This window comes from Morone saxatilis, unplaced genomic scaffold (genome assembly GCF_004916995.1).
Source record: "Morone saxatilis isolate NCDOM2014 unplaced genomic scaffold, NCSU_SB_2.0 Contig3, whole genome shotgun sequence".
Classification (NCBI taxonomy): domain Eukaryota; kingdom Metazoa; phylum Chordata; class Actinopteri; family Moronidae; genus Morone; species Morone saxatilis.
Genome location: NW_023339873.1, coordinates 20,361,141 through 20,372,221, shown reverse-complemented (window position 1 = coordinate 20,372,221; position 11,081 = coordinate 20,361,141). Strand labels below are relative to the sequence as shown.

At 41.3% G+C, this 11,081-nt stretch overlaps 1 protein-coding gene across 3 annotated transcripts in view; it reads left to right on the top strand.

Annotated features, from left to right (window-relative positions):
* The window catches only part of rbks (ribokinase), a 39,895-nt gene that overhangs the window by 11,383 nt on the left and 17,431 nt on the right, over positions 1–11,081 (top strand). For all 3 annotated transcript variants that reach the window (XM_035673421.1, XM_035673422.1, XM_035673420.1), the window contains exons 3-6: positions 1,414–1,546; positions 2,565–2,628; positions 3,108–3,170; positions 4,366–4,530. In XM_035673421.1, the coding sequence (XP_035529314.1) occupies positions 1,414–1,546; positions 2,565–2,628; positions 3,108–3,170; positions 4,366–4,530 (425 nt within the window). The remainder of the gene's footprint in view (positions 1–1,413; positions 1,547–2,564; positions 2,629–3,107; positions 3,171–4,365; positions 4,531–11,081) is intronic.

Sequence of the window (11,081 nt, the reverse complement as noted above, 5' to 3'; positions counted from 1 at the left end):
TAAATTTAATAGGCATGTTTACTGGTTATCACCAGTAAGGCCTATCACCTTATTATGTATATGGAAGTGATAACCATTATAAAAGATATTCCCCCACCAAAACATGGCCTTCACCAGGAGTCACACAGCGGTGACACAGGTGGGAAAACTTTTCTAAGACAGCTGCAAGTAGAATAGGTACTGTGTGTGTGGAGGAGCTGTGTGTGCATGTGTATTTACATGTGTTTGTCCTTTGTTCTGTTTGCTTCTCACCACATTTCAGCCTCACTGACCCTACATCCTGTTATAGCTTTGGGCATTTTAGTGTTTTCACACGCCGGTGCAAAAACAGCAGCATTTATAACAACCTCCAGTGTTTGCCACCAGCGTCTCACTTACTGGAAATCCTGGGATTGAGGAAACTTACTGTAATAGCACACCTGCCACACACACACACACACACGCACACAGTATAAAAAAAGAGCAACAACAGCATGAAAAACAAGTTTATGACAACATTTCACCATCCGCAAACCCGCAGGCACTGGGCAGCACTGGCCCGGGGCCAGACCACAATGTCCTGACGTACAGTATAAAGCTGTCTGTTGTCTCTCCTCCATGTTACTCACCAACCACTCTGTCTCTGTGATTGGAGGAATCAGTGAACAGACAGCTCCTCCTGAGGGCACCCACCTGTGGCATATCAACCTTGAGGGGAGGGGCGGGACTTTACCCAACCCAGATGAGTCAGGCGTTACTGGTGCGGCTAGTGTCAAGTTGAGACATCAATGGGTTTTGCTGGTTGCATCATTTGCAAATTTGGAAAGACTTGCATAGGCATATCTGACTGATTGACTAAGTAAAATATCTGGAGTGCTTTTTAGGGTGATGAAGCAAATGTAAACTCATGTTTTATTACTGCTGTTGTGTTCAAGTATTGAAAACGGAAAATGGGGGGAAAAGACATAAAGAAAAAAAGTTTGCTATGCTTCATTCCGGCAAGTTTTCATTTTGTTGACCTCTCTGTGAAAGACTTTCAAAAGACCAAGACATATAATCCTCAGCAGACTCTGCCGAAACCTCTTGTTTGTGTGTTTTCGCACATTTGCCAGTGATAAATAAATAGCTTAACCAGGGAAAGATTTGGCCCTGAAGGGTTGTCTTCACATTTTGACATCTCCCTTTACTCCTTGGTTTCAATGTAGAACACTCACAATGCCAAATAAAACATTTTTCAAAGTTTGATGGAACATTTTCAAACTAATCAGCAGTGTATAGAGACTGTTGAGATGGAAAAAAAAATAGAATAGAATAGCAAAGAATTCCTTTGAGAAGAGGAATCTTAATTTTTATTTTCTATAGCCCATGAGGTTCTTTTGAATGTCAATGTGTACACCTTGGAATTGTGCTCAATAACCTTTTTTTTTCCCTCAGCCAGGCACCAAGGCTACCCAAAGCCGGAGAAACCATCCATGGTCACAAGTTCTTCATTGGCTTCGGAGGGAAAGGGGCCAACCAGTGCATACAGACTGCAAGACTGGGGGCCAAAACCGCTATGATCTGCAAGGTGTGAAATCGTAATCAAGTTTGCAGCCATACGCTGCTGTTGTGTTGAAGTTACTGTGTATGTTAGTTTGGATCCTAGCGGATGTGTGAATGTCAGTAAAAAGTTATTTTGCTCGTCCAACCATTGCTTCATCCACGTCTTACTCAAATAATCAGCTACCATAGTCCACCAACTAGTTAACAACCCTCAGAAACCTTATAGCTTCGTTCACACTTCAGTCATTTCACTACATCAACTCTCCATGCCTCATTTTGTCTTGATCAATACCATGCCGCATGCATACGCCCACCCACGCTTGCGCGCCTTCAAACAAGCCTATTCCCAAACCATACAACCCCGAGTCCCCAATCAGTAAGCTCAGTGTGGCCTTTCAACCTGAGCGCTAAAGCACCGAAGCCCCACCTCTGTCAGAACAAAGAGGCCCGATCGATAACAACCCAGTGCGGGAGGAGCTCTCCGGGCATGGGGAGAACCCAAAAATAGACACCCGGGCTTGTCAAAAACATCCAAGACGGAAGGCCGCTCTTCAAAGAGAATGGGGCCAAGCAGCCAATACCAGCCCAACCCACTATCACAGCCAGTTAGAAGTGCTCGCGTTTTGGCACGTTTTTTGGAAAGCGTGGGTTCGAAGTAGGCGCCTCGGGGCAAGGTGGGGACCCCTTCCACAACCCAAAGTAGCTACAGATGTGGACATCCCTGTGCGGATCAGGGGAAGAGGGGAAGGAGGGAAAGAAAACGAAGGCGAGGTGGGCATGAAGAGGCGTGAAGGCGGGGTTATCGTGTCTTGAAGGCTTGGCGCAGCTGGTCGTGTGTTTGCGCGTGTGTGCGTTTGTTGACTTTGTGTGTTCGTTTTTGCACATTTTCGGCGGCGGCACCATGCCAGTATGCTGGCAGGGCACACGAAAATCCAACCCAACTGAGGTTTGAGTATACCACTTTTCAAAAGTTGCCGCTAACCAAGTCTGACCCCGCTTGACACTCTCTTTGTTTTTATCGTTTTGCCTTCAATCTTTTCTAGGTTGGTAAAGACTTCTTTGGAGACAATTACATCCAGAATTTCAAGGACAATGGTGTACACACAGGTAAGATAGAGCTTTTTTTGCATGATATGCCAAATTGGTTTCCATTTCCACGTTGCATGGCAAGAAGTTTACATTCAGAGCAGTGTTTTTTTTAGTCTGCATTTTGTCAATTCTTTTTCAGTTTAGTTTAGGCTTTTGGATATACTGGAAAGTTCTTCTATTGTTATGAGCAAACATTGTTAAACCATTTGGATTTGTATAAGAATGGATAAGAATAAAGTTACTTTTCAAAGGTTGTGCTCAGTGCACATACTGTATTAGACTGTTGGTGTTTGTGGCCTGTCTCCTCATAGCCAAAAAAACTGTGACCCAAGCCGAATTCACGTTACGCTATTACTAGTGGTTACTATGGTGCTGGTCTCAATTTTTTGACTATGTTGTCAAGAGAGAAAAGCAACATACTTCTTTTTGCAGGAAAGACAAATAATGGATGCTTTCAAACTATGTTTTGCACCCTTCATCTTTTCTCTCTGCCTCAGACTTTGTCGGGCAGACCTCTGACGCCGCCACAGGAGCTGCCTCCATCATTGTCAACGATGCAGGTAAACGCTTTCGCCACTAAGATCCTAAAAGCTCTTTGAGTTGTAGAAATGGTCTTTTACACGCACAACCAATAGTGCATGTGTGTCGTCGGTGCACACTTTCTCACTACTACTACTACACACACACACACTGTACGCCCATGCATTCAGTACTGCCATTGACTGCCATTGACTCACCAATACTCAAGTGACTGTAATTGCCGGATATACACACACACTCACCTATACAAATGCTTACTGTAAGTGCACCAAACCCTGCTGAGTATCCACAGGTTCCAATCTGCTACAATCCACGGCTTTACTCATGGAGAGCAATTTTTGTCATGCAGCACATCAGGCGATGTAAAACTCAAATGACGTGTGGACTCCCGCTTGGATATGCATTTTTTTCTAGTACTTAAAGTACGTTCTCATACGTCATTGTGCCAAACAGTTGACTGTTTTAGTGTTTTGAAAGAGGTCTAATTGACAGTGGTTAATTCATAGATTGAATTTAAGAAATAATAATACATAAAACAACATGCACGTTCGATTTTGCATTAGTGTGAAAAAATCCACCCAACTGTGTGTTTAGTGCTTTCCTTAATTGAGGAAAAGAAATCTTCAACAAGAAAAACAACACAAAGCACCTGAATGTCACAGTTCATATGCAGCAGATTTAAAACTGATTGTGATTCACTAATATATATAACAAAAGTCGTGAAGATGAAAAAAGTCAAAATATTGCTAAATTGCTTACACCTGGCTAAGGTAGAAAACTTTTAAAATAAAAGTCAAATACAACAAAGCACAATAGTGACATACTTTGCAAATAAATCATAACTCTCTTAATTACTTTGTCTCGTTGTGCCGTCTTTCTCAGCAGAGGTTTAATGGCGCTCAACTGGAGAGTTAGCCCAACAGTAGTGGATAGAACATGTACATGAATTCACATTTTCTTTCACAGTTTTTCTCAAAATTCTGTTAAAAATTGCACTAAATTTTGAAGGAAACTTGACTGTTGAAGTCCCGTTTGACAAAGTTGCCAAATTACAGTGTAACAGTGTTACCTTGTGTAAAAATAAAAGTCACCACAGTTTCTCTTATTTCATATCCCCAATTTAGCCCTATTTATAGAGAGTTCTCATGGATTCTCAAAGTCATCATCACGATGGCTGTTGTACGTTCACACAGCTCTTTTGGTGTCCACTGGCAGGTGAGAATGCCATTGTGATCGTTGCGGGTGCCAACATGCTGCTTGGCGGCGAGGAGTTGCAGAAAGCTCTTCCAGCCATCAGTCATGCAAAAGTGCTGGTGTGCCAGCTGGAGATCAGCCCGCAGACATCCTTGCAGGCACTGCGCATGGCTCGGGAGAAGAAAGGTCAGTGAGTATCTGTGGACTGTATGTGATGATGTGTCCGTGGCACTTGTGCAGGTTCTTCTCAAGTCAGAGAGAAAATGATTGATTCTGAAAAAGTACAGAGGAAACAAAGTTTGAAAAAGTATTACAAGGCCACTCTTATATAATAAGAACAGGTGGTTACATTTGCATTCCATAAACTGTTTATATTGTCACTTACTGTGTTTACTTTGTTTTTTCAATGCTTTGACCACAGAGGGTACAGGTCTTTATTCACATATATAGTAGAAGCGTTCCACATTGAGATACAAATTATTTATTTATTTTCAACAATAACTGCCTCCTCTTCATCTGTTAAACAAACCTTAAAAAGCCTCATTAAATATTGATCTAAGTTTGTGTGACCTGTCAAACAATTTGGACTGATTGCAGATTACAATACAATTGGATCACATTCTGCCTTGAAGTGCCAACTACGGTTGGGCCACTGATGGCTGACAGTCATCAACCACTGAGCCTTCTACCATCGTAACATCGTGATTTAAAAGCGGCCGTCCTCAAAATGTGTGCCCAAAAAAGTATCACAATGTCTATAGAAACTTCTCAAACCACTTCTGCAGTATAATCCGCTTCCCTGTTGGCCATCTGTGTGGCTTAGTCATTGGCTAGCTTGATACTGCACGTTCTATAAACACAGCAGACCGTACATGGCTGAGAAGAAGTCACGCATTTACTGAAGTCAAAGAGAAGAGAAGAAGAAATAAAATTTGATCAAATACTAATAACTAGTTGCCCTCATTCTGGGGTTTGAGTGACATGCCTGGTCAGTACAGTTGGAATGCAGATGTGAAAACAAACATGAAGGAGGTTTGTCAGGCTAAGATATAGTGGTTCTGACCAATGTAGGAGTGGAAGACAGACATTTGACTGGTGCAAATCAATACATGCAGCAGCTTAGAAGCGTAACAGCAGCGACCAAGAGGATATGTATGTAAAAAACAATTCATGGTAATATCGCCACTGTCGTCAGCTATTATAGTCTATTCCAGTTGCTGTGAATCCAAACGGACTTTAGCCTACAGTTTTTGCGAAGATGCAAGTGTTTCATTGTAAAAAAGACACATTTTACGTACAGTATCCCACTTGAAATGCATTTCAAGGTAGCATTTAAATTAACACACCGTAGCTCAATTCAATACACTGGTTTGCTGCTAGGGCCTCATGATGCTATTTCAGTTATATTTTACCATGTGACAGATAAACATTTATGATTTTTTCGCGATATAATTTCTTGTGTAGACAACCACCACTTATGACGACAGGCTTTTTGCCCCATCTTTAAGTACGGCCATACAGCGGCCAATATGCTTTTGCCTTCAGACAATACAAGCCAGTTCATTTCAAGAATACACTTGTGTTTAATGTTGGGTTCTGAAACCTGCACACACGTCAGAGGCCATTTTTAAGGATCGAAAAATTCAGTCGAACATGACAAAATGTGTCTAAATGACTGAATATCATGTGACTTTTCTGTTTGTATTCCACATTTACACTTTCCTAAGGTTTTTAGAGAGAGGCATCCCGCTGACTCGTATCACTTTATCAAGTAAAGTGTGAGAATTTGACAAATGTAATAGTGTTTGTTGTGTCCCAGTTTCCCACTTTCTACATTGACCGCCATGTCTTTACACACAATACTAAAACCCAACAGGATGCTTGTAGTCCTGCATAAACAAAACCTATTTTGGATCACTGCCTCCCTCTGTCCCACCTTTTTGGTAATAACCAGGTTAATGAGCTCATCGTCTTTTAACAGCATCCTATTATTAGCAGGCCTCCGCGTCATTCAAGACGTCTGGGGAGCCTCTCGCCCCTGTCATCAGGGCCTGTCGTCGGTAATCGCTCGCCACAGGCTGCCAGAACGAAAGAGTCGCAGCCATAGCCGTGCTGCAGATGGGATACCCAGATGGCCTCGCCCAGCGCCACCTTCTTTCCCAGAGCCCCCCCTCCTCACCGTGTCGACCGTACCACGGGATTAGGCTCGGCATGCGGCACCAGGAGAAAGGCATAGCAAGCGAAGGCGCTTGGCAAAGATGCCACCTCGACGCAGCCGCGCCAGAGCATTGCGTAAATGGAGTTCTCTGGAGAGAATGGGTGTTAATGGGTTTGATGGTGAGGATTTAATGACGCGGGGGTGAAGCGCCGCTCATATTACGCAAATGTCACCATCAAGCCACACGTACTGTGGATGCCAGCTCTCACAGACACTTCAAGATAACCTATCAAGAAGAGTGTATTCTCCTTGCGTGTAATTATTTGAGAAGAAAACATATGCATGTACGTAATCCGTTGCCATCTAGCATTTTATATTGAGAAGTTAATGGAATTAAATTAATTCTAAGATGTGAGGAAATGGTAGGAGTTGTGTAGTTTCACTCTTTCTTTCTTTCTTCCGTCTTCACCCGTCTTCCTCCCCCTCTTCCTTGTCTGAGCAAGAAGCCGCTTTTATATTTCTCATCAGATGCAATTAGAGCCTCTTAAAGCCCTTTCACATACTCACTGATGACTCATTTCTTTTGTGTGTGTGTGTGCGTGCATGTAAGAGTGTGTGAGTGATCTCTGTGTTACTCTGTTTTCCTGTGCCCCTGCCACCTTTCGTCCTAAATCGACCAGAGCAACAAACTGCTGTATTTTTGTACTTTCCTGAACCGCTCTGGCTGCTCATCCAGCGATATGTCGAACCAGATTTATGGACCCTCCATCCCCAGCACCAAGAAACCAAAACCCGAGAGTCATCCCGACACCACGGAGCACACTCTCCTCGCCAGACCTCGACTCGTACCATAGCACATTCCAGTATAACTACCCACCATCTGTCCCCAGCCAGCCTGTAGGACGCTGGCTGTCGCTACGTGAGTGTGTTTGCGTGGTTTCACTAACACCTTGAGAGCAAAACAAAGCAACCTGAGACCAATATTACAAGTTAACATTAAGTCCACAGTAGCAGCTCCTTGCATCAGAGAGGCAGATTCCTCCATGCATCAGTGCATTCGGGATTTCACACAAGCTGCTCCTGTGTGCATATTGATAAGCTTCCATCCTCTGCAGTCCTTTTGCATGTACGCTTTATGAGCACCAGGCCTATGCATTTGACATCAGCTCTGAAGTAACGCGCTTGACGCAAACACTGTGGTCGCGCCACAGATGGCAAATGAGGGGGCAGATAGTGGAAGACAACATTGTACTGCCTACCAGTTCAGTACATTGCTACAAATAATAATATGATTGTTGACAGTAGTCGGAGTACAGCATGAGTAAGCCTGGTGATACTTTCTTTCTTTATCCTGTTTACATACAGTATGCGGTCAGAGCTTCACTGACTGACTGAGTGTGTATGTTAATACCACTGAAGCACTCCACATATTTTATAATAATCACTCCAATTACCAGCATAGGCAAACTTACGTAATCAGCACCGGTTAACATGCGTCCCATTGTTGTGCTTAATTTGCATCACATGTTTGATATGCATGTGAGCTTCTGAAGAACATTGGGAAAATGTGACAGGGAGGAAAAACTGCAGATTTCTCTTCTGACTGTTTGCAAAGGGGAGTGGGAGGGATATGCATTTATTATAGTATGAATGAACTCCTATACGGGTGCATTCGTGGAGATTCAAGACTGTTTATTGTCAGTCTGCAGAGGAAAACGGTCACAGAAAAGAGACTTGTTCAGGTCCTCTTAGACAGACAAATGGTCGATTAAAAGAGGTTAAAATTTAAACTTGTGGAACTTACTAATAAATTTAAACTCTCAAGCTGAGCAAATCATCTATCCCTCTTCTCTCCCTCGGACCTCCTGTATTCCTGGATAACGGCAGCTCCCTCCTCACAGGAGACAGGAAGCAGTCATATTAATATCTACTAGAAAGGAATCAATCGTCCACCTCTCTTTAAACTGTCTGTCCTTCAGGTCAACCTCTCACAAGAGAAATGTTGGTGTCCGGTGCACTGCGATAAATGTCAGTGTTGCAAAATTAAGCACAGCTTTCCTGCTAAAGAGAATATTTTTATGCCCTGTTTTTGGTCTAAATTTGAAGGATTACTCTAAAGTGAAACACTGGGGAAGAGTCTGAATAGGATGAAAAAAAAAAGTTTCAGGCTAGATGTAATGATATATTCTAAAAATGAGGAAGCCTAAGAAGATTGTCTCACGGGCCTCATCACCTGGGCTCGTTGTTTGAGGCACCTGGTTTTTTAGTGGACATAATTGTTTCAATTTCCAAGTGGTTTTGACCTCATGGGGTCTTCATCAGGGTGGGAATAAGAAAGAAAATTGTACACAGTCAAAATGACGAATGGACCAATTATTTCAAAATATTAATATAATCAAGGTAATAAAATAATCCATACAAAATGCAACAGACATATAATCTTCATGTAGACAGAGTTACAAAAAGCAATCAAATTTGAAAAGGTTTCCTTCTGCAAGAAAGAAAGAGTGTATAAGAGTGTTTGAAAACATACCTTTCAGGAACCATTTGTTCGCCTTGAAGAGCACCCTAAAGGGTAAGGCTAGTCTTATTCTGTATTTTTCTTATCGTCCAAAAATCCCATGAAAAGACCAAACCCAACAAGAATTGATCGAAATAACAAGTGCCACAGAGCTCCACTGATGTGTTTATAACCACTGAAATCACATCAATGAGCCCACACTGAAGTTTATTTTTAATTCAGTCCCACATACACCGACCTGCTGCTGGAAATACTGACGAAAGAACTAAATTTGTATTAATCCACAGCGGAAAATAGTCCCCAACAAATTTTTCTAAGAATTACAGTCTTGAGTTGTTTTAGGAAATTACTGAGCTTTCTTTTTTTTTTTTATGCGGTTGACACAACGATCTTACCTCAAGGGCCATTCAGTATCCAGTCATACAGTCCTCATCGGGACAGTGAGTCTTCCCAAATTTCACTTTTTATGACTTCTGAAGTTTTACATTTGTAATCTTTTTGAACGATTTACTTCTTCAGTAGGAACCAGTGGGTTCGGAACTAAGGAACCCATACAGTGTAGGGAAGTTGTAGTATTTTAATACCAAGGTGCAGGCAACATAATAACAATAATATTAACAATAATAATATTAATAATGATAATAATAATAATAATAATAAGCTTTATTTATACAGCACTTTTCAAAACTAACTTTTCAAGCACAAAGTGCCTGACATGGCTGGAACCAGGATTAAAAACAGATAGTAAAAAGGCAAAATAAAGTCAGAAAAATAAAATCCTATAGAAGTGAGGTAGAATCAAAAGAATAAAACCATTCCCATCAGTAAAAATAAGTACTAACAATAAAATAGATAAAACAATGGCATTGTGGCAAATCATTTTAAACAATTAATTATTTTATTTTTTTAAATGAAAGCATAAAATACCCATCGCTAATATATGTTAAAGTCAATAATACTAATATAATAGATGAGACATGATGGAAACTTAAACAGTGTGCTAAAATAAATAAAAGGTTTAGGAAGTGATTTAAAAGATGTCACTGATTCAGCAAGCCTTAGATCCTTGGCAGGGAGTTCCAGAGCAGAGGGACTTTGAGCCCCGGCTCATAGGGGTGCAGCAATTCAGCAATGTAGCTGTTAGCTAAACCGTGAAGTGCTTTATTGGTGATCACTAAATTATTAAAATCAGTCCTAAAACTGACTGGTAACCAGTGAAGAGAGGCTAAAACAGGGCTGCGTTAGTTAAAAGCCGAGAAGCTGCATTCTGTACCAGCTGAAGGCACGAGATGGCTGTTTGGCTTAACCCGAAATATAGAGAATTACTCTAGTCTAATTGTGAAGAAAAGGGCATAGATTACTTTTTCAAGAGATATGCTCCTGAGTTGCGATTTGCTCTTTGAATTGAGGTCATGGTCAAATAATACTCTGAGGTTTCTGGCTGCACGTTTTATATTTGACAACAATGATCCAAGATTTTTTTGTAGAACAGAGATGAAGTTTGGGCAACCAAGAAGAATTATCTCTGATTTGTTTTAGTTAAGCTGAAAAAGGATAAAAGATGATTAAAATGTCCTTCTTCGCTGGTTTTTATTGGGACATAACGATGATACATCCAATAATAGAGCAATGATAAAAGCAAAATGTTTTTGTAATTAACACATAATATGAAGGCATCATTTGACATTGTGACTCTAAGCAGCTGTGAGTGTAGTCTCAGTGGTTGTGAAACCTTTACCTTATCCTTAGTGAGCAATACAGGAAAAGGCATCTCACTCTGTTGTTTCATCATCCATTAAATGGTGAGGATAGCAACACATACAAGAGTTTAAATCAGTGTTTTTAGTGGCAGAGGAGATGAGGAACAACAGTGATCCTTCCTTTATTCAAAACTGAGTTATCAGAAATGTCAGATATACGAGGGTTGGAAACTGCATTACAATTCAGTTGACAGAGAGAGAGAAGAGTCAGAAAGAGCCCAGTGTCACTTTTTTGTGACATGGCTGTGGCTCCTGTGGGTATACATACAGTACTGTATGAGTCTGTGTGTGTGTGTGT